Source organism: Thermobia domestica, chromosome 9 (genome assembly GCF_964235325.1).
Source record: "Thermobia domestica chromosome 9, izTheDome1.hap1.1, whole genome shotgun sequence".
Lineage (NCBI taxonomy): Eukaryota > Metazoa > Arthropoda > Insecta > Zygentoma > Lepismatidae > Thermobia > Thermobia domestica.
In genome coordinates this window covers 166,106,171-166,131,472 of record NC_137462.1, presented here as the reverse complement: position 1 = coordinate 166,131,472, position 25,302 = coordinate 166,106,171, and the positions used below count along the sequence as shown (strand labels likewise).

The 25,302-nt window shown below is 36.8% G+C and overlaps 1 protein-coding gene across 3 annotated transcripts in view; it reads right to left on the bottom strand.

Annotated features, from left to right (window-relative positions):
• ASPP (Ankyrin-repeat, SH3-domain, and Proline-rich-region containing Protein) overlaps positions 1-25,302 on the bottom strand; it is a 185,886-nt gene that overhangs the window by 95,139 nt on the left and 65,445 nt on the right. The window contains exon 1 of one of the 3 annotated variants that reach the window (XM_081772128.1): positions 11,695-12,420. The exons of the other annotated variants lie outside the window; for them this stretch is intronic. Coding sequence (XP_081628254.1) covers positions 11,695-11,850 — 156 coding nt within the window. The 5' untranslated portion in view covers positions 11,851-12,420. Of the gene's footprint in view, positions 1-11,694; positions 12,421-25,302 lie in introns of those variants that run through there. 3 annotated transcript variants of the gene reach the window in all.

Genomic DNA, 25,302 nt, shown 5'->3' with positions numbered 1-25,302 from the left:
CCTCAGACAACTAACAGCAGAGATATATTATCTTGTAAACTATTTGTCCTTGCCTTGTGAGCTTATTTGATTTTATTTTTAAGATCTTTAGGCAACTTTGGCCCACCCCGAATAGATGATGATGGGAAAATTAGTGGAATGAAGAAAGTGGTAGGATATTAGACAACTTCGAGAAAACACACACATTCGAAAAATGAAATGAAATGAAATCTGAGTTTTACGTCCCACGATTATGCCGGTTAGGCTAAAGGAGACGGTGATGATGAGTAATGAATGAAATGGTGGAATGAAGAAAGCGGGAGGAAACGGGAGAACCCCGAGAAAACCCACGCACACGGTGTTTGTCCACCACAAAGTTCACTTGGCGGGGGCTGGGATCGAACCCGAGAACTCAGGCACGAGAGGTGAACGCTTTACCACTGAGCCATCGACAGTCTGCCTGTTAGACTTAAGTCTGATAACGATATTTCTTGGTCAGTTTTGAAATACTCAGCAAGAAGTATCATCTCTCTATCACCATGCAACATCTTTTCCATATCGACCATGTCAGTTGGCAATGTCGACTCATGGAGATCAGAAACTTCATCTACCACGCCTTCGATAGGGAATCTTGTGAATAAATTACCAATTAAAGCCTGATAAACTGATGATTTCTTATTTGTTTATAAATTTAATTTTTGTAATTACACATGAAGGTTTGATGCCATTCCCAAGTTCCCTCTCCCGTCTAGAAAGCGAAAGGGAACGAGGTTCCTGGAAAGTGTTCATAGGTGAATAGGAATTTCCCTCCTTCTTCCTGTTCAATTACCACATTACTGTTTGCCCTGTGCCAAATTACGATGAATTTCAATTAAATTATCATCGATACTTTTGAGTGTAACAAAGGATGAAATTTGAAACTTCCAAATTAAGGTAAGTGTACGAACGTAAAGAAAAAATAGTGTAAAATTTTCCATATAATTATGCGTACAATCCAAACTTAAAATTTCCGTGTAATTAATCTTACAGTACAAATTTTATGCCTATTTTAGTCACAACTTTATGGGTTGATTGTCCTGTGCTGTAAACGCTCTATATAATAAACATAAGCTTCAGCAATTATTATAGTAGAAAGCAATGGATATATGAAGCCAAACACTATTTTTTGCTTCTGATTTTTTTTCTTAAATAACATCGATCGTTTTCGATCATTTTTACAAACCAACTCACTACCAATTTTCCATATATAGAATGTGCCCCCCCTCCTCCATAAAGGAGAATTTTAAAAGCTGCTAGGATGTTTATTTTCAATAAAGAGTTAATACACTGAATTTCAGCTCCGTAAGTTTAACGGCTTGCGAAATACTCATTTTGTTTCGCAAAAATTCGAATCCTCACTACCTCCTTAGGATATCATGCATTATAATGAAAGCAATATAACATCCCAGTGTGGATTAAGGCCTAACTATATACCAAAAGGAATTTCATTTGACTTTGCAATTTGACCGTGATGATCAGGCACACATAGTAACATTCATTTTTTCATATAATAATTTATATATTACAGTGATTCAAAAATGTATTTTTTCCAGTAGTTAGCTCCTCTAAAAGCCACAGGTCTCGAAAGCCAAGTAGTAGTATAAGCCCTATTGCTATTATTACAATTAAAAATATCAATATCCAAAAGTGCCTGAAGATCTTTTTTCACTTGGTTAGATTTACTCATCTCAGGTAAGTAGACAGAAATAAATGGAAAAGGAAGGGAAATGAAGATCTTGAAAGTAAAACGAAGAAAAATTTACATTCTTCAGAATATTCTGTCTACAGTGCAGTGAGCAGAGTCGGTCGGTAGATCATACTGAGCCGGTGGGCTGCAGTGGGTCATGGTGGGTGGTAGGTCGCAGTGGGTCACGGTGGGTGGTGGGTCGCAGTGGGTCACGGTGGGTTTGAGGTCGCAGTGGGTCAAGGTGGGTGGTGGGTCACAATGGGTCACATGCTGTTGACCCACGACCCACTGATCCACTCAGAAAACTTGACCCACTGACCCACCGATCCACTGACCTAATCCATCTCTCTTCTTCTCTTGTGTGTCCAGGGTAATAACTTAGTTGTATCTTGATTAGCATGGTGCAGTCTGCTAGATTTTACTTTCGTTCCCATGGTATGCTGCTATATTTTTTACGAGACAAAACGAGACGAGACGAGACGGGACAGAACCTCTCGAGACGAGACGAGCACATTTTTTCGAGACGAGCCGCGAGACGGGACATGCTTTGCACGAGACGAGACGGGACAGCCTTAAGTCTCGTCTCGTCTCGTCTCGTGGCAACACTATTTCCAGATATTACACAATGTGAGCTATACAGTTTTTGCTGTCAATTTTACGGGCAATCTCTATTGTTATGCTCTATATTCCATAGTGGATTAGGCTATATTGCTAAGAACCTAAACCTTACCTACAGAGACAACGTATGGTTTTCGAAGGGACATTTCTCTCCGAAATTTTTCTAAGATGAAAAGAGAATTTATTTGCCGTGAGAAAAGGCAATACGCTTATCCTAAAAAAAATAAAAAAAAAATAAAAATAAATAAAAATAAAAAGTTCAGTTGGTTGAGAATTATGATATAGTTGCATACATTTTGATATCCCATTTTTCATTTGCATTGCATTTCTACACAGAGAAAAATTCGTTCTCCGGACAGCAGTATATTGCACAAATATACGGTATCCTATTATTTACTATAGAAATCAGTATGGAGCATACGTTATCCGTATGCTACATAGGCACTGCCCTTAGATGTTACATCATGCCGTTGCAGAATGTCTGACATCTAACAGTTTCCCGTATATCACATGCATATACTTATGTTAATTTCGTCAGCTATATGTTATATACGTCAATTTGCATGTGAGATCCTCACCGCCTACATTGTTTCATACGGAAAGTACGTATAGATGGAACACTTATACAAAAAGTATTATAAAACATGCGTTTTCAGTTATACGTCTGCTGTACGTTGTCCAAACTACAGGAATTACACATGTAACCTATCTTTTTAAGTACGTCACCTACAATTTTTTTTCTCAGTGTATGATTTTACGTATTAATAAGGAACGACGTTTACTTTTAAGTGACACTTAAGTTATCAATAACAAACCAATCCACTATTTTACTAGAGACTGGGCGTAAAACTAACGACAGAGACAACATGCACTTCAACCTTTTATACCACTCTAAAATAGACCGTCTCAGTGAGCTTTCGAATTGCAAGACTCCAGTTACTTTTCAGAAACTAGATTACTGGCGAAAACACGGAGCTGAAACAGTACCTTCTCCTTTGCCTTTCTATATATTCATATTTGTTACAAGCTCTTGTATCATCATCATCGTCATAGGTATTCTGCCATTATTGGCAGGGTACTTGCCGCAACTGAGAAGCTTCCATGTTGCACGGTCTGTCGCTAACCTCTTAGCCTTCACGTAAGATTTTTCTCTTTTGATATCGTCCATCTTGTAGCCTCTTTCGACCCTTCTCTCTCTTTCCTGCCACCATACCCTCTAGTACGTCTCTCATGACACAGCTCCTTAACCAATGCCCCAACCACTTTCTCTTCCTCTTCTCAATAATATCCAAACCTGTTGTTTTCCCTCCCACCATTTATAACACACTAGCTAATTCTCTCCATTCTTCTCTACACCCAGATATCGAAAGCTTCCACTTGTTTTTTGTTTTTTTTTTTAAATCATTTTTGCGTAATGTCCATGTTTCTGACCCATACAGTACAATACTCTACACGAAGCATTTCATGCGTCTTTTTCTCAACTGTTGATACAAGTACCCACAGAATAGTACTTTCAACCTCCTAAAGGCTTCGTTCGTCATTCCTATGCTTGCTTTTACTTCACGTTCGGACTTCATTCATCACTGATAATACTATCCAGGCATCGAATATTAGTCACCTGTTCTATTTCCCCCCTCCTACTTCTATATTTGACATCAATCGCTTCGTTCCAATCACGACAGCTTTTATCTTTCTAACACTTATTTTCATTTCGATATCCTTCACAGCCCTTTCTCAAATTTTCTAATATCTTATTGATTTTCTGTTCAAATTCCGCCGCAAGTACCATATCATCTGCAAACCGTATACGTCTAACCATTCTACCTCCTACCAAAATGCCGTCTTAATTATCTAGGCTCTTTTTCACTCTCTTCTAGATAGATATTAAATAATGTTGGCGGGAGACAGCATCCCTGTCGAACTCTCCTTCCAATTGCACTCTCCTCTCCTATTCTAACAGTTACTTTTTGGTTCATATATGTTTCTTACCTGTCTTCCATCTTTCCATTTTAACCCAACCTTTTCCAGAACTCCCAACAACAATTCCCAATTTACACAGTCAAAAGTCTTTTCTACATCAATACACACCTCTCTCCCCTTTTTCTATAAATATTTTACCTATCACCTTAATAAACCAATTGCACCTCTTGTGGCGTTACCTTCCTGAACCTGAACTGTTCTTTCTCACCTTTTCCATTTGTTCTTCCATACACCTTCTGTTCAGTATTGGAAGCAAAATTTTTACCGCATGCGATATGTGACTAATGGTTCTATGATAATCACATCTCTCTAGATACGATTTCTTAGACATCGGTATCGTGATCGTTTCAGATAGTCTTTTGGCCACTCTACTGTTTCATATATATCATTGCAGAGCATGAACAATTCTTTCTTGTCCTTGTCTCCCATATTCTTAACGAATTCGACTGGATTATTATCTATTCCGGTTGATTTTTCCATTCCTAATCTCGGATGTAGCTTTTTCAAACTTATCTCGAAGAATACTAAATCTTTTATCATCCTCGCCTACTTCAACATCTAGGCCACACGGTCTGTTCCTACTCTCATGTCCTGAACATGTTCTTTTCATCTTTCTAAGACTTAATTTCTCTCACTGACTACCTTCTCATCCTTATTTTCAACTGCCATCGTAATATCCCCTTGTTTCCTCCTGAGTTCCATAGATTTACTCATTGTACTTACTCTTGTACATTTCCTAATATTACCCGACTCTTTCTAATTCTTCTATTTCTTGCATTGTCATTTGTAAAACTCTTCCCTTGAGCTATCTGTTTCCCTTCGTAACTTGTTGTTTAGCTCTGTATCAACCTGTTTCCACTTTTTCCTTTCCCTCATTTTCTGCAACTCATGGTTCCTTAGCCGTTTTGTGTTCGTGGTAACCTACTATTTATTTTGCAACCTGTTATATGTAAAGTTTTAATATGCTCCCACCATCTGTTATTAGCTGTACCTATCCCTTCCTCGTTTGAGTATATTTCCTCGAATTTTTCAACGAAAAGATTTCTTAGTCCTCATCTTTCATTTTCAGTATTCAACATCTTGTTGCCTACATTTTTTTAAGTTTTAAACCTGATTTAAACTAGCTATTCGCTGAGCAAAACAATAAGGTTATTGTAATATATATACCCCAACGTGTAACAGTTTCGCCAACTATCCACTTTAGCTTAATCAGATATTATCAGATATTGTCTGAAGAAGTCAAAGTAGGTAGTTCGCGATTTTTTTTATCCAGCAGTGTATATGTACAGGGTCCGTTCTAAAAGCACCCGAACTGTCCCAGCGAGGCGTGACAATCAGTCATGTGTGCGGGTAAGCGGCGCCAGGTGGCAGTGGAGACCTTAATCTTTAAAACAAGGCCTCGCTCAGTCGCCTGCGAGCAGTGGTTGCGGTACTGCTCGTGTTGTGTACACCGAAACAGCGTCGCGTCGACAATTTGTATTTGGTGGATTTGGTGACACTGAAGCGCACTTTCGAACAGCGCTATGCTGTAAAAATTTATGTTAAATTGAAGAGAAACCTTTACGGAGACTAACCTTGCTACGGGAGATTTACGGCGAGAAAGTGATGTCGTGCACACAAGTTCACACTTGGCACACAGCGTTTAACAGGGGCGGATAGGGCTAACGGGCGGCGCCCAGTGCGCCTTCTCAACGAATAGCTCCTAAGATGCAACGTATAAAAGAAAATTCCTACTGAATGGACCAAGCTTTAAATCGTGAAAATCGATGCGGCGTCGTGGAAAGAAGGTAAAGCTATTAGAAGGATACTGATGCCTGCAAAAAGATCATATACTATTTAGTGCCTCCAACCCTGCAAAACTATCAATTACTGATTGGCAACAGATTGAACACAGTATTGAAGTTAGCGATCCTCCCTCATCTGCTACGAATGCTACTGTTAGAGTGGAAAATGAATAGGAAAACTCTAGTTTCCTGAATGCTGAAATTAGTACTCCCACCACATTAGCTACGAATGCCATTCTCAGAGTGGAAAATAAACAAGAAGGTTCCACTTCTGTGAGTCTTGAAATTAGTGCAGTTCCAACATCAGCTATGATTGTTGCTGTCAAAGAAGAAAATGAACACAAAAGCTCCAGTTGTAGTGATGCTGATTCCGAAGACAGTGAAAGCATTGAAAAGCGTGATGCAGCGGGGAACAGAACAATGAACTCTTTCATACGTACATATCCTCAAGTTTTTGAGTTCCATCCCATCAACCAAAATAAAGCACACCTTTTAATCCTGAGTTTGCTTATAAAAGAGCAGATAGGAGCAACAGGGTCTGGCTGTCATATTGTCCTGCTCAAAGTGCGTTTTCTGCACCGTGTGCACAGCTTATTCTGCAGATCGAACAAACACAATTCTTAGAGGTTTTAGTCATGGGAACGTAACACTAAATACACTTATCAACGACTAAGAGAACACGAGTGTTCCAAAATACATCAGACCAGCGTGGATGCTTACGTATCTAACAAAAGAGAACATAGTGTTAAGAAACTATTTCCTCATGGATAGATAAAACAACGGCAGTATCAGATTGAGAAGAACAGACAGGTATGGCATCGAGTTGTCGAAGTGCTGAAACAAATTGGTAAAATAGAGCTCATTTACAGAGGAAAAGGGAATGAAATAGTCGATAGACTGGAAGACACAGCTACAGATCATGGAAGCTTTTTGGATATTATTCTTTTGTTACGCACATTTGATCTTTCGCTTAAAAGTAAGAAGGTCATCGAGAAGAGTAAACTGAGTCATGTACGAGGAAGTAAGCAAGATGATGGCCACATAACTTTCGAAAAACACGGTAAATTATGTTTTGGATGCACTTACCAGAGAAGATATTTCGAAAGAAGTCTCTCAAGCTGGAATGTTTTCTGTTATACTAGACACTACTCAACAGGTCGGCGTTCTGTTGTTTTGCGGTATGTTGTTAAAACTGTTGTTAAGAAAAGAATAGTTGCCACTGTAAAATGTATATCTACCACAGGCCGGCATCTTTGCGGTTTACTTCTGGAAATTCTGCAGAAGTTGAATCTTGATATTAAGAAGTGTATTGGAAATTCAATCTATGGCGCAAGTAACATGCAAGGACAACATTCGGATTTTACAAAGCACCTATGATGAGTTACAAGTGTCATGTTATGTTCATATACTGAACCTTGTCATTTGCTATCTGACAAAAAGTTGCATTGATTCTGTATCATTGCTTGTTCTGTGCGGCATTTATGGGTGAATATTATCTGCGAATGGACATTTGGAAGATAAAAGCGTCTTACAGTTATTGCGGAAACAAGATGGTGAAAACACTCAGCTTTGCAGAAAAAGTTTGGCTACTTTTAGAACCTAGAAAGTGCTTTGCACATAGAGTTGTCCTCAACAATAAAGAAAATTTGTTCTACAGAAAATATCAAACCAGAAGCTAGGTGTAAAGTAAAATAATATATAAAAGATCTTCTCAAGTTCAAAAGAATTCTGACAGCACAAGTGTTCCTGAAAATATTTCAAATGATGATCCCTCTGTCAAACTACAGACTGCTGGTGTATTGTAGTCGTATCGAATAGTGCAGACAACTCTACTCTGTCCTAATTGAAAGAGCAGAAAGCTGATTTTTAATTTGTTGAGAACGCGGCGTTAAGATTTGCAGAATAGGTCAATAACGAATTTGAAGAATTAGAACGTGATTTCTTTGTTTCTAGTGGCTGTCTAGTGCCTTCGGAGATGGAAAACAATGTTTCCCTATGAATCCGAAAATTAAGCTACTTCTTATCCAATGACCATATACTGAACCGAACCGTTCAACACAATATTAGATACGGTAATTTCGAGTATTTCTTCAAGATTCAAGAAGCAAGCTACTTTATGGACTGTTTGGACTCTTAGAAACTTCAACCAAGTGAAAGACCTTTCAGACACAGCTTTCAATAAACATTTTTCTCTTGAACTTTTAAAGGAAGTGGGAATTCTTGAAAGTCGGTACTGACGTCGAGTACAACCGAGAAGAAACGACTGATAGTGTTGACGGCGCAAGTGATTCAGAATTAGAAGATACATTTCTTCACAAGGAAGGCGAGTGCAAACCGTATTGCAAAAATTGTCCAATGTGCTGTTCTAATTTTGCAATTCGCATAGTAATGCGTATCAAGGTTTGCTGCTAGTATACAAATTTCTATTGACTTTACCCGTAACTCAGGTAACGTGTGAAAGAAGTTTTCAGAACTGAAATACATTAAAAATAGGTAATGGGGTACCATGTCTCAGGAACATTTGGAAACATTCATGTTGATGTCTATTGAAAAAGATTTGTTGAGGAATGTTTCGAATAACAAGGTGATAGACACAGTAGTACTCTAAAACATCTCCTAATTTTGTAATATAGTATATGTATTCCTTGAATTTCAAGTAATACATTGAACAAGTCAGAATAATATGCTGATGAAAGAATATAAGGTTTTAGACTTAAAAAGAAAACTGTGCAACACTAAGTTGAATTTCCATTGTGACATTGAGATGCTAGTGTTCTTTATGGGGCGAAAAGCGCCCGCACCTCCTAATGATGCCTATCCATCCCTGGCGTTCAAGGAAGGATGGGAGGTGGTCATGTGGTCGAGGACGAACAACGCTCAGGGAAGCCTTCACATCAAAAACAGAGGAAAATGTGGCCTGTGTGAAAGCTCTTTTAGAGAAAGACAGGCATTTACGTCTCCAGGTGATTGCAGAAGTGGTGGGACTGGCGAAAACGCAAGTTTTTGAAATTGACACCGAAAACTTGAACATGCGAAAAATTTGTGCAAAAATGGTTCCGACGGTTTTGACGAACGATCAAATGCAGTGTTGTGTGCAAATATCCCGTAAAATTGTGGAATGTGTGGACGCTGACGAAAGTTTTCTCGGCCGAGTGATAACCGAAGATGAAACCTGGCTACTCGAGTACGACCCCGGCAAGAGAAAAAGTTCAGAGTGGCACACCCCCGCGTCACCTTGTCAAAAGAAGGCCCAGAAATCAAAGATGAAGAAAATGTTCATTGTCTTTTTCAACGCGAAAGGGGTCGTGCACAAAGAGTTTGTATTGCTGCTACCACCGTGAATGCGGCTTACTACAAAACAGTGCTTGAGCGTCTCCGACAGAGGATTTAATGCTTCTGTTCTGACGTAGCCGACAAGTGGGTGCTTCACCACCACAACGCGCCGGCTTACACAGCGCTGCTGGTAGGTGGGTTTCTGGCCAGGGTACTCGTGACAATGCTGCCTCATCCCCCTTATTGCCCGGACTTGGCGCCAGCTGACTTCTTGTTTCTCAAGGTAAAAAGTGTGCTCAAGTGGAAGCGTTTTGAGTCAATTCAAGAGGTTCAAGCCGCCACAACCGCACCATTATTAAAGAGGGTGTCAGTCAAGGACTTCCAGAACTGCTCCGTACAGTGGAGTACTGAGGTTCAAGGTAACTACATTTAAGAATATTGACAGCAGTTGTAACTGTCATGAATAAATTCGGATACATCCAGATTGGACCCGTATTTTAATGACCTTTGTTAACTAGACTATTTCTTTTACACTCCAATGCCTTTCGTCATTACTAAGAATTGGGGTAGGAAAATAGTATTTATACAACACTAATTTTTGTATAGGACTTCAAAATGTTACTTCTCGGAGATCGAAACCTAGTACTTCATACTATTCACGTGACAAATAGTCTATTTTAAATCGTTAAGTTATACAAAACTCAATTCTTCTTTTACGTTTCATTTATTGTCAGGTTGGAACTTCAACTTAGTGTAACATAGAGTACGATTACAAATGATCCTATCTTGCAACTAGAACTACCAAAATAATTATTCACAAAAATTAATTTGGTACCTGAAACTAATTGCAAATTACAACCCTGAAACTCATTACTGTTTCGGACTGAAAATCTGACAAAAGTGAAATTTAGTAATTGAATTATACTAAGATGTATGATAATAATAATAATAATAATAATAATAATAATAATAATAATAATAATAATAATAATAATAATAATAATAATAATAATAATAATAATAATGTGAAACCTACAGATATTTAAATGGAGCCTCTTTTTATGTGAATATGTTACGGTTTCATGAGCTTTTAAATATTATTTCACTAGAAGTCTATATACAACTGAAATCAAATGTGGTACTCTATGATTACAATGAGAAAAATTTCACTACATTTATTAATTTAATTTTGGTTTAATATCCTACGATTACGCTGTTTCTTATGAAGATTGTGATTATGATAATGAACAAAATGGTGGAATGAAGGAAGTGGAAGAACCCCAAGAAAATCCACGCACACGGTCTATGTCCACCATAAAACTCAATTGGCGCGAACTGACATCGAACCAGAGATCCCACGCACCAGAGGTGAGCGCTCTACCACTGAACTATATGTATTAGTACTGGTAGTTAGCAAAGGGCTGAAATAATGGTGATGAGCATCAATAAAATGAATACTTATCATCCAATTAACAGCCATTCCAGATTCGATTTCCGGTAAAAGATAATTAAAATTTGAACGCATTACGTAGTGTAGATTCCACCTTTAACTGTAGGTCCAAGTTTCATATAACCTCAGTACTGAAAAGGAACGCTAAACTTAAATATACAATTACAGTAATACCATCAGGCCGACCAAAGCTGTTCATACCATGAAACTACAATGCTTGTTAATAGTAATACTAGTATTTGTTGTTCAAATTTGCCTTCAATTAAATTTAATAGAAATTAAATAAAAATTTGTTTATCATAATAAAGTTACAATTTACGTATTAATATCAGATAATACTTATTAACTGAACTGATTATATATATAATTAATAATTTATTACATAATTCTCATTTAAAATACTGAAGTATGTAATTATTTACATAATTATTTTTAAAACCATAAATATTAATTATGATTGTATTGTATTCTATTATTATTATTATTATTATTATTATTATTATTATTATTATTATTATTATTATTATTATTATTATTATTATTATTATTATTATTAGTTATACTGCCTTCACTATTTCTTTCATGCAATAGTGTTGCATCACTGGTTCTATTTTTAAAAATATATAGATAATTTATACCGTAATAATAACAAAATATTACACAATACATTTCTTCTTGGTTCAAAAAGAGAAAAAAAAAAGACTCGATTGGCATTTTTATGGATTTCATTTTATTTATTTTTACTAATGTGTCTGTCGTATTCTCAAAAATAGAAATATTTTCCGAAATGGGTACACTTGTTGCTGATTTTTAAGGCTCTAACTTGAACTTTCTCCACCCTTATTTCTTTCCTTCTTTTTTTTTAAAAGCAATGCTCCACTTACCTTCTTTCCAGATTGCTGACCCTTCCCTCGGGATTCCGAGCCAGCTGTCAGGTGAGTGGAAGCTTCCGATAGCCATTGAATAGGCACAGGAGTCCCTGCCTGGATATGATCCCAGAAGAGATTTGTGTCCGGGGGATGACACACGCAAGTTAACATTTCTATGGAAAGCAGTGTTCGATATGTTGTAAGCGTATTTGCGTTGACTGATATTTAAAATTTAGTTTGCAAAAGCAAATCGCACGACACGAAAAGAACAGTCACTAATGAACTTCGTGTTTGATGTGTAATGTTGTCCTTTATTTTAGAAGTTTCTTGAAAGAAACAATTTATATGACATTAATGCCACATTTACAAGATTGTCTACATTCCTGAAATAATATATGATGTTCTATTGAAGAACGGAAAACAACTCCGCGGCGACAGAGGAACACTTGTTTCCACCAGAGACAAACAGCAGGGCTTAATTATTTGAACGCCGCTGGTGGTCTTTCACAAGTTTCCCCACATGGTTGCAGTCAATGCATCTATTCTCGATACACAGACAATCCATTCACGTAGCGAAAGGAAAAAACAAAACAGCACCGAGTGATTATTTTTACTTTTGGGTGGAAAAAGCACACAGTTCATTCAAAGCAGCACAAAGTGCACAGTTTCCTTGTAGGAGCAACCGAAGGCAACACGGGCAGCGGGCGTCGCCCGAGTCACCTCCCCCTGAACTGCGCTCGTCCGTGTAGTCGATGAAAACTGGGAAGGTTCCAAACATCAGAGATGAAATGCGCGCGCAGGGAACTGAACTGCCAAGCCAACAAGATTTCAAGGCTTTTTGAATCTCTGTTGCTTGCTCTTCAAAGAATGCGAACGTCGGTTAACACTTAAAGACCCGGAGGGGATTTAAATGAAGAAACGCTTGGATCCCGGCCATTTTAAATGTATTTTTAAAATTTTGTTACTCAGAAACTACCGTTTTAAAGTGAATGAAACTTTCAGATTCAATCGAATAAAAATGTACTAATATAACAGAAAAACAGTAATGCACTTAGCATTGTTACCGTTGAATACACAGTGTTGCAAACTTTAAGGAATATTTTTTGTATGTTGGAAATCCAATCGAAAGATATATTGTCCGATAATTTCGTGTAAATTGCAAACGACCATACAACTAAATATAAATAAGTTTAAATATACACTACATATCACAATATGTCACTCCGCCCCCTCCTGTCCCTTTTGGTGACATGTAAGGTGCGAGGACGTTTAGAAGCGCGGCGCGATGGTTGAGAACTAGTGCTAAGAACAGCATCGAGTGTTGTTTTCGTGTCACTGTCGGAAGATTCTAGTTATTCTAATATTGTAGCAATGTCTAAACATTAGATTCATCGTCCGTTTCAAAAGCATCGGAGTCGCTATCATCTATTATTTCCGTAATTTCTCCGGGCGAAAATACGCCACTATCATAAGAACCACGACTTGTTGCGGTGGTATTCATCGCCAGAAGTTCAACTAAAAAGAGGAAGTGAAGCCTAAGCAAATTACAAGAAGGATGTCGAAACAACCACACACACTTCCACTGGCTTATAAAACAGGAGAAAAAAATAACTACATGTTTTTTTTTCCTTATGAGTACTCATATCTTTTTGGGGTATATACATTTGACACAGCATTTCATATAAATCTACGCAGTACGTGACCTGTAGGCATGAAGGTGATAAATATTAGTGAAAAGTAAACAGAAGGGACTAGCTGTATGAAGCTGTTGGCTTCTTTCGTCAACTGCGTGCTGAAGTGCGGGAGCTGGCCTTGATGGGTGCACGGCAACTAAAGTTGTCTCCGGGACTGAACGCCTCGTAACAAGAGGGCAACTATAGTTGTCCATGGGTCTTTAAGTGTTAACAGAGTCTTTTTACGCAAAGTGGCCACAACATGAGGATAGGAGCAACTAACTACACATCAATACAATTAACATAGAGGTGCAAGGGGGAGGCTATCGTCACTGGCTTTTTTTTTCGCTCATCTGCAGAAGGAAAATGAGAAAACGACTTGGAAAAACTGGAGGTAAAAGAAGGTTGCTAAGAGATTCATAAATATTCAAACTATTACGAATGCAAATATAATTAGTGTCGAAGGGCAAGCTTTAATACGATAACCAACTTTTTGTTACATCTAGTTAATAACTTCGTCCAAGTTTAATATATATATATATATATATATATATATATATATATATATATATATATATATATATATATATATATATATATATATATATATATAAAACTGGAACAATCTCGGTATGGGAACAAGCGAGAGAGAATGAACTGATACTATAGGGAAAGAGCGCCGATAAGGGGAGTTCGCCCTCCCAATTCGCTAACAAATGCCCCTCCTTTCGATAAAAGTTGAGAAAAAGGAATCACCTTTCTCAAAATGCCTTTCCTATCTAATAAGGATGAGTATCTATCACACCAGTGGACCTTTAAAAAAAAAAAAAAAAAAAAAGAAAAGAAAGAAAGAAAAGAAAAAAGACTAAAGGGGTATGGGATGCGACCAGGTATTTTTAGCGTCTACGGGAAAAGCTGTTTCAATATATTTGTTCTGTCAATTCGCAGACTGCATGGTGCCTGTAACGCCCTCGAGAATGAAAAGAGTACCAGTAAGCACAGATTCAGAATAAGCACCCTGGCTTTCAACGTAACAGTTTTGTCTACTAATGGCATTACTATGAACCTATTTTGTGAAGTGACTGTTCTACGTAAAGTGAGGTCGTCGTCAAAAGAGTACCCTCTGATGGCGAGTTCGAACGAGGCCACCAATGTATACCGGTTAACTTTACTTTTTTTTTTTTTCCCTTTCTATTCCGCGCACATACTTCCAAAATGTTGAACAACGCTGACCTTAAGAATATCGCTGGAACGCATATCAGGAACAAACTCCATATCCCTATATTGTAGCATTAGCTTCATCCCTATGCAGCACCAAGCTGTGAACAAAATCGCCCTGCAGGTGAGTACAATATAGGGTAAACAATCTAGATATAGCAAGAACACCAGCGGAAGTGCAACGATGATTTCAGCGGATGTTCCAGAAAAGAACATCCGTCCCCGAGGACAAAAAGTGGATACCAGTATTTTGTCAATACTGTATTGCTTTTCACCCCCGAATATGTCAGTTATGAAGCCATGATAAACAATGGAACACATAATGGCTGCGTTTAGATATCGCTTTGGTAAGGACCCATCACGTAAAGCTAAAATGCCTTATTGGGAAACGTGTTTGCTTCAGGATGTGTCAAAGATAGGCCGCGTGTTGGACGTGAGAAGTAGGGATGCGCACGAGACGTGACGGGACAGAATTTCTCTGACAAAATTCCAGTCGAGACACAGCTCTTCTAATAGAGAAATACATCTTTTGAGTTGAGACATCACTTTTATAGCACATTTCGAGGCGAAAGAGTCTCAAATCTTGTCTCGTGCGTATCCCTTGAAAAGATGAGTTGAGGAAGTGGTGCCGTGCTCGGTCAACTGCGATGATTTCAACTAGCTCTTATCCAAACTGAACTATTCATGTACTCAGGGGTGGAAACGAAATTCCAGTACTAAGAGAACGGTCATTAATAGTCTAATCGGGTTACCTCACAAGAGCACAAGACCATAGGGCGGGGGTGCAAGCAAACTTTCAAGGGGACCGACTAAAGCGATAGCATTTGTTGCAGAGAACATACAACCAAATTAAATGATCGCCGTTTATTTATTTATTTTTTTAGTAATCACCACCGATATTATTCTTTTGGACAATCATTTCAGCTTACTAAGAGGACGCCGTCCTTTGCCTCCCCCTCATTTCCACTCCTGTATGTACTACATAAATAAAATTACACTGACATTGCTCCCAGTGGAGGGTAAAAGTGGATCTGAAAAGGTGGGGGACGGTAGGTAGCGGCATGATGCCACGCCGTCCCCCCTCCCTATTTCTGCCCATTGTATTTTTTTAGGAACTTGGGAACGCCGTACATATTTTATCGAGGTGGAGGGACGACGTCCCCCCACTCTTACCCCTGATTGCTCTGTGACACTCAAACCAATACAAGGGGTACGGTACGTATCGAGTTTAATTATATATTTGAACCCCCTCCAAGGACTAAACTGTTTTGCTTTCCTGAGAAATAAACAGAAAAAAAAAAAACAGATGAGTTGCACTGGAAGAACTACGTATACTCACTTTATTTTTGCTCCAACGTTATGGGCTAAAAGTGAACTTAATATGGGCCGAGATTGAATTTAAGTAATGATACTTTTTTCTCTCGTTTCTTTTCTTTTTTAAAAAAGTTTTACCCTTTCAGTTGAACCCTTTAGGCTAAAGAGAACGATCAGAAATGAATAATAGTGGTATATGAAAGGATGACAACACCCATGCCCTGAGTAACATTCGAACACGCGACAAAGAGATGTACTAATAACTAACACAAAACTTGTGAATAACGTAGATTAGGATTGACACTAAAGCTGAAGTAGTGATAAGTAAATATTCAATGGTTTGCACTCAACCACTCGAAGTTGATGTGTGGAGACTTCTTATGAATACCAGAATCTGACTTCGTAACACTTAAAACCAAATTTTATTATTATTGTCCATTTGTTTGAACTTCACCACCAGGTTTGAATTTACTTACATATGTCAATAAAATACTGCATCTTGTGGTGGACAGCATCTTGTCCATGGGTTTTCTCGGAGTACTCCCGTTTCCTCCTACTTTCTCATTCCACCAATTCTTCCATTATCATTCACTTGTCTTAATCATCGCTTTCCTTACCCTAAAGGGCATAATCGTTGGACGTTAAACCGAAAGATTTCACTTCATTTCATTTATTTTTGATGATACGTTACACATATAGAATTTCCACACGATGTGTCTTTGGTAGAACTATTTAATAAAATTTCGGCGACAATATATACCGAATAGTAATAAAGTATGTTATTCGAATTTAGTAATACTTTTTTTCTTTCTTAATTGACAAGTATAATGAATACGCTTAAAAACATCTTCCATTCAGTCACTTTAGTGGTTCACATCTTCTATTTTAGCTTTTCAAATGAACAAAATTTAAAACTCTATTAACAGTGATGCAAGCGTCATAAATCCATCAACAATCATGTCTTGTCATTGCTCACACTTAACTTCATTAATACTTCGAGTCGTCTAAAAATATCTTACTCTGACTTAAAAGGAAAGAAAAAAAAAACAGAAGCATCATTGATAACACCCATTAAGCGCATGAAATGACCAAAGAAAGGGTATGTCACAATGGACAAACGTTTTAGTAATGTAACTATCGAGTTATCGCATGCACTGAGAAAAGAGGGTCTAAGTATTCGTTTTAGATAGGTAAGTTACAAGTAAAGAAGAAACCAGCTGATATGTTCATATATACGTGGATGCCGAAAATTTTCTGGTTTTGTTCTCTCTTGTCCACAGGGGGGCGCGGTGGCTCAGTGGTAGAGCGTTCACCTCCGGTGCTTGGGGTCGTCCCTGGTTCGATCCCAACTAGTGCCGTGTGGACTTTGTGGTGGACAAATACCGTGCTCGTGGGTTTTCTTGGGGTTCTCCCGTTTCCTCCCACTATCTTCATTCCACCATTTCATTCATTCATTTCTCATCTTCACCGTCTCCATTAGCCTAACCGGCATAACCGTGGGACGTACAGTAAAACTTTCATTTTTCTCTTGTCCACATAAAACACTATGTTAATATGGAAGCTTAGTTATCTTAATATGCTCTTTTCTTTTATTTTTAAGGCGTTAAGCCGTATTGGAACTTCAAGGAAGTTTTACTGCTTTGGATGTCGTGCTTTCATGAAGTTTTGTTTCTTCAAGGGAAGTCTGCAAAGGGCATTTATACTGAGATGTCACAATCACAAACATTGAGAGAGCAGTGCTTCTCCTAACTAAATAACTCATTTGACTAGCCATTTCATCATTGCACATGAGACGGTCAAACTTGGATGTAATGCTGATCATGAACTGACCCTCGATGGTAGACAATTAAAAAAACAAAACAAACACACACACACACACACACATATATATATATATATATATATATATATATATATATATATATATATATATATATATATATATATATATATATATATATATATATATATATATATATATATTTCACGGGGTATGTTAGATTCATAGATCCATTATCAGCAGTATAGTGGACATGCGTAAGCTTGTAGCAATATTGGGTACCCAAATATCTGAACGGCGATCAGAAGTTGGCCATTCTGAAGCTAATGCTCCATATATTTTAATGAGTAAGGATGAAACTTAGCTCACATCTATGATTCTGAGATCAAGGATCAGTCAATGCAATGGTGCCGCTCCGGGTCTTTGCGGCCAAATATGTTCCGCACCCAGAAATCAGCAAAAAGGGTTATGGTTTTAATTTTCTGGGACAAAGGCGGTATTCTGTTGGTAGATTACCTACCTCGGAACTCTAGTATCAGCGGCGAGTATCAAGCTAAGCTATTGGGCTAGCTACAAGGGGTAGTTAGCGCAAAACAGCATAGAAATTTCTCAAAGGGATTCTCACTTTGTACTACAATTGCCCAACTGACATGCCCCACGCTATGGCTCTGAACACAATGGGATTCCAAGTGGTCCGCTATCCCCCTATTCGTCTGACCTGGGACCCTTTGATTATTATCATTTGTTCTTGAAGTTGAAGAAACATCTCAAGGAACAGCATTTTCAGGGCATTTCTGATGTTCAACGTCCTGTGGTATTTAAATTTAATTTCAGATCCAAGCAAATGAATATTATTTGCAAGAGTCAGAAAAGCGACATCACTATACCAAGCGAATTAGTCTCAAGAGAGCGTTTCTTTTACTATGTAATTTCATCCTTCTAGCTCTATTCTTTAAGGGCAAAGCCAAGAACTTTTCAGTACTTTCTCGTATATCCCTGTATGATCAGGACTCTAGTCATGTCCTTTAGCCTATAATGGGATGGCCAAGACTCACCAGAAACTTATACATAAACCAACAGGTATAAAAATTAGGCTACGAGAAGAATGAGGGGAAAGTCATTATACAGGAGGAGTTCAAAACGGATACTGCATTTTATTAGTTTTATTCGAATATATTTAGAAGAAATAGTTAACCCATAACTGCCCGAATTAATTTTTTCCCCCATTTTATGCAGTTACGTCTGTTCCATATGATCGTAGTAAATATGAAAATAACAACATTTTTGTTGTTGTTGTAATCTGTTCACTGTAAGCCGTGTCACAAAATTCCACACACAAAATCTCCTAGGCATAAAAAGTTATCCCTATTTGCGTGTCCATATGGACACGCTGGGAAGTTATGGGTAAGAAAGATCTGTACAGCGAAATTGGTTGTGGTAAGGTGTAAAGAATTAAATGATTGGTTCCGGAATTTGAAACTTTAAAAAAATATGTTATTTTAAATGTGACAAAACGTTGCACAGAATGTACGACAAAAATAGTTATTGGAACGAAGGGAATTGTTTCTATGTATAATTTAGTAATAAGAATGTACAACACGTTAACTGGTTTTACGTACAATGTTCTTTTAATAAGGCACATGCGGGCCCATGGCTGTGTCGGATTATCGAACGTCAATTTAGTTTTAACGAGAATACCAAAGGTAAATCACTTTAGATTAAAAAAAAAAAAAAATGCAAACGATTAAAATTCGTATTTTATAAGTTTACACACATTCTGACCTGTGTAGACCACAAAAGTATTCTACAAAATGTTTCGTTATTACAGCAATTGTAAGGTTCAAAATATTTTCCTTATTTATAATTCAATAGAATACAAAACTGAATTCAAACATCGAATATTCATTTAATACAAAAACTAATATTAATAAGAAAAACTAATACAGTACAATTATATTTAAAATAAATTTTAATAATCTGATCTATGGGAAGAAAATATACACATGAGCGTTACTCTTGTTCTCTATCGCGTTGCTTCGATGATTCGAATCTCTTCTTCAAAAATCGTTATAAATTAAACACAAATTTTGAGTTCTTCAGTGTGGTAGCTTTTGTTGGAATCAACGCGCTAAAAACGCGAGTGGCTCGATCGGGACCTGAATACAGAATGTGCCAAATGGCATAATCCTAAACTAAAGAACGCCTACTTACTATACTTATATTGTTACCTAACTGACAAGTATGCCATCTTCAACATCGTAAAGTAATTTGGGTTTGCTAACTTGCGAGTCTTGGGATTCTTTACATTGTTTGAACCTTGAGAACGTGTGAACTAGGGATGACCGAAATTTTCCGGAATCTGAAATTTCACTTTCCGGATTTCGGAAAAATTCCCATTTCGAAAAAATTAAGGAATTCGGAATTCAGAAAATTTCGAAATTCGGAAAAATTCCGGATTTTTTCCGAATTCCGGAATTTTCCGATTTTACTTTCCGGATTCCGGAAAGTAAAAATTTCGAAATTAACCATCCCTAGTATGAACTTCTACCTTTTTTGAACCTCCCTCACCACCACCAACCTTCGGCGAGTCGAAAATTAAAAAAAAACAGCTTCGTACGCGATTATAGCTGGTAAAGATCTATCTAGTTCTACGTGAATCCTTTCCATGCGAAAATCTGATGACATACACACGCAATAATGTTATATATTGATAAGGATGAAGATCAGAAATGAGCCGGGGGGGGGGGGGAAAGATAAAGCAGAAAACTGAATAGTACAAATAAGCCTTTCCCAAGAACAGCACACTTCGTGGTCGATGAACATATAACGAATTTAACAGAGAAGAACATACTTCAAGTAAAGTGCTTCAAGTGGAGTACTCTAAGTGTAATTACTGGAGTACTGTAGTAAAAGACAGAAGCAGTACTGAAAACAAATAAAACCCGGAGAAGAAACTGATCAGAAGATGCTGGATATTATTTAAAAAAAAAAAAAAAGTCTTATTAGGAATGTAATAGAAAGTATGGCAGATGGTAGAAGGCAGAAAAGTACAAATAGACAATATTAAATCTTACGTCAAATAAAGTAATTAATAAAAGATATTAATGCATAGAAGCTTGAAAATTGCTGCAAGCATGCTGTTAGCAAGGGCGCCGATCCTGGGAGGGCCGGGAGCCCCAAATGCTCATATGGGCTCCCATGTATTTTTATGAATATGTATTTTATTGTTATATGTATTTTTATAAATATACAATATCTGGTATAATTTAAATTCAATTTATCTTTTTTAAAAAAAAAACATATATGCCTTTGTCTGCAACCAAACACATCTGAATCCCCTCCCCCAGCGTTACAGAGAAATCGGCGCCCTTGGCTGTTAGCGATGGTAAATTATATTATTATTATTATTATTATTATTATTATTATTATTATTATTATTATTATTATTATTATTAGCAATTTTAATCAGATGCTCAATTGATCTTCTAACAAAAAAAGAAACTTGTTCAACATTTCTCATTTCTAGCGTAACGTTATCTTGTTCTAATCAAACATTTCATTAATTGCTTTTATTATTTAGTAACATTTAAAAAAAATGCTAAAGGAAGTTTAATTTCCTTTGTTCAAGACAGACAAAAGTATCTGACAATCAAACGGTACAAGAAAACTATTTTAATTCGAAAGTTCAAACCATAATCGCTTATAGAGGATATTACGGTTAATCTACTTTCACGTACAATTACTGGTTATCAGTGATGATTGAAAGTATATTCAAGAAACATGGAACGAGCATCTCCTGCACACAGTATATTTCTTAGTCTTGAAACATGCTTTCCTTGTATATACAACTTGCTTTCCTTGTATATACATGATACAATGTGTTAATAATAATAGTTTTCTGGTTATTTTTTAAAGCTTTCTTGCTTTCATGTGTAAGATTTGAAATATGTATGTTAATTATCTTGCTCAGTCATTCTTTTTAACCCTATTTTAAATAACATTCGAAAGAACACGATAAAGAAAAATATATTATTACTTGGTATTTCTTTTTTAAGTTTGATTCTTAAGGAAAATGCATATGACCGTTGCCATGAGGAGAGAGGATCGGGTAGGTGCATCTCCCCCAGTGTTTGTCATGTTGTAAAGCTGATACATATTTATATATTAATACTAAGCACATATAATTATAGGATTTGAAACATCAATATACGTCAGTGGTACAATTTGCGCTGTAAATGGTCTCTCTTATAGTTATGGCTCCACTGGGACGAAACTCTCGGCAAAGTCAGAAACAATACACTGAAATGAATCGAAAAGAAATTTGAGAATATACTCATCCCTCGATTTCGGCAATTTAAAAAGCAATGGGCAAAATTCGGAGCTGACGATTCACTCTTAAATCCGAATTTGAAACTGAAATGTTGATTTTACTGCATATTTACAGTGTATCAAGTATTTTACGCAGTCAGGTTGGATAGTGTACTTGATTAAAGATGTAGTGCTATATTACTCCTCATTTTTACGTAATGTTATTCTGAGTATCAGCTATTGCAGACACAGTGTCGGAAACTACGGACAACCGGCAACATCGTGCCGCTATTATCCCTTCTAGCCAGTTGAAATGGAGGGTTAATGTACTATAATCAATCAAAACAAGCATTTTCATGGAACAAAGCACTTAAGCTGTACTACGAAAAATGCCTAAATTGCGCATTCCCCTAACGTGATGATTCACTCACTACTAGTAAAGCACCTGATTCTCTAAAGAATCCAATGCTTCAATATGTGTAAAGCTAATACTCGCGCAGTTGAAATATGTACTCAATTTTAACTTCATTATAATACGACACTTTTGAATGATTTGTGCTTAAATCACTGTACTATGTAACTATTCACTGTTGTCATGATATACAACAACATTCCTACTGGAATAAAACAGAAACTGTAACTGGACCAGTTATGCTTACTACCAACCATAGCGACACTGTGCAGTGCAATTACAAAGCTTTTGCTTCCATCGAAGACGACGGCGACATTCTCAGTGTATGATCGGTGGACAAAGCAATCCTTACCAGATACAAAAGACAATAAGAACCCAGGAAATAACTTTATGAAAAGTGGTGTGACGAAATCTAGAAGCACTGCGGAGTAACGCCAAAATGAACTGCAAGATAGATGTTTGTGGAGGAGAGTTAAAGAGAACTTCATCTATCGGAGGGTTGATAATAGTTGTTATTGTTGTTAATGACGATGGTCGATAGGCTGTACTTAATTGTATTTAGAATAAAATTGAAGTTATTACTTACGACTATCAAGTTTGGATATTACGACTTCTTTAGTCAACACGATTAATGCAGGAAATCAAATACGAAACGTTTAAATTTAGAAACGAAACACGTTAAGACTACGTCACACCAACTAATTGTCGCACCTGATTTTTTTCCTGAACAAAAATGATGAAATCCAAAATTATAACCTATTATTTAATGTGGAAATTTGTGCCGCGACCGGTCGAAAAGACTCAAGTCCAGTTAACAAATGTCCATTTTTCTCTCTTCCTTCGGGCGAGATATTGAAGCGGTCTCCACACACACACACACACAAGGCTTGACCTAGTTTATGTGATGTTTATGTTAAACTTTCTGAAAACATGGTCTGTTCGTTAGCAGCAATATTTAGCATCAATTCAGTACAGAAACGGACGAAAACACGAATACTTCTACAATATATATATGATATATTAACATGAAAGTACCATAAAGCTAACAGTGAGCAGTCACAAAATAAATATAATTATTCCAGAATTTATTTTGTAAGTTTAAAATTTGTTTTAAAACTATACTGCTCGAAATCAATACGTAGGATCATATATACGTCCACAGTACTTACTATTTATAAACCACTAAACCCCCTAGTGTTCGCAAAGAGCTATGTGAAGCCCAGACGGTTTTTTATTTGAGTGATATGTGATCAGATCTTTGCCTGCATCAGTGTTGTTTCTAGGTTAATAAACCCGACTTCACTGTCTCTTAATGCAATTAGCTTTTTAATTGCCACACAATGCGAGTCAACAGTAAATATTTTGTCATTCCTTGTGAATTGAACTCGAAACCTCACGCTCTAAACCAGCGTTTCCCAACCTTTTTCGACTTGCGGCACACTACGGGTGTAACTTGGATTCTCGCGGCACACTTATAGATATTATTATTTGTAAATATAAAATACCGTGGTATTTTTTCTGTGATTACTGATCTCCTTCTCACAGAGAAGAAAGCTCGATCACTGGTTTTTTCCTGTGGTAAATCACTATGCTTATTTTTCATTCTAATTTAAAAATAGAAAACAATTGCAATGAAATATTGGACTCAGTTTTTTAAAATTACGCTTTCTCTTTCGAAAACTGTATCCAACCTTTTACTAATAAGGAAGATCACTAAATAACGAACAAACAAATCTCTTTTACTTTTAAAACACAAATGTAGGTAATTTGTCGAAAGGATTGAATGATATTTTAAATTTTCAAGTTATGAAATAGTCTGCAACAATAAAGAGGCAATAATGGTAATAACAATAACAAATACTTTTTTCAACATTAGAAATGTATAGAAAAGTACATGAAACTTAAAATTGTAGATTCATAGTAGAGGTTCATAGTAATGTGCAATACAAATGTACATTTTCCCCTGCGTTTTGCAATTTGATTGCTATAGAATTAATCATTTTGTTTCGATTTCCTCGCGGCACACCAGCGGCCCATTCGCGGCACACCGGTTGGGAAACGATGCTCTAAACATTCGACTATACCGACGGCCTTTCACACGCAGTAAATTAAGTACTTTTTGCGTCTGCCTAGTTTTTTATTAACAAATAACAATCGTCATGGGACGGGCTTCTAATGTATAGTAAGAATTAATTCAGATACGGCTACGTACATCTAGAATACACATACAATTCAGCTTATCTGCCTTTTTCATGATTAAATTACACTCGAGAGTTTCTTGGATATGTTTGGCAGATCAACTGTTTTAACTATGTTAAAGTAAGAAAATACTGAAATTGTTGTAGCTAATATTATGCTCATGCTCTTTTGAGCCCTATCTTCTACAATATTATTCATTTAAAACCATTAAATCTCTAAAAGCTGAACAAAATTGTATGGATGAGTGTGAATCCGCATGCGTAATTTTCGAGAAAAATCAACAAAAATTGATTTTTTGTAAGCCTAAAATTTGATGCTATATAGTAATCGCGCTATATGATAATGGTATTAAGATGGAATTGAAGTATATCATCATCAAACTTGCTAAAACATGTCGTTCGTTGCCTATATTATCTATCTTTCTATCTATCATACATATATATATATTGCCAGAACAAATTGTTTATATACTTACTAATGTTTACGTGAAAAGTACTTTGTTAAGTAGCAGATTGTATCTACTGCCGTTCGTCTTCTCCTAACCGTGACCTGTGACACGTGCGATTTGTAAAGTGAAAACGCAAATGATGATCAAACAATTACTGGATCGTTGAAGTGTGTACACCTGGTAACAGGAGTATGCTAATAGAACGAGATACCATTTATTGCAACACCACAAAATCGATATTTCCCTAGAATATCCTCTTTTTGTGGGTTTG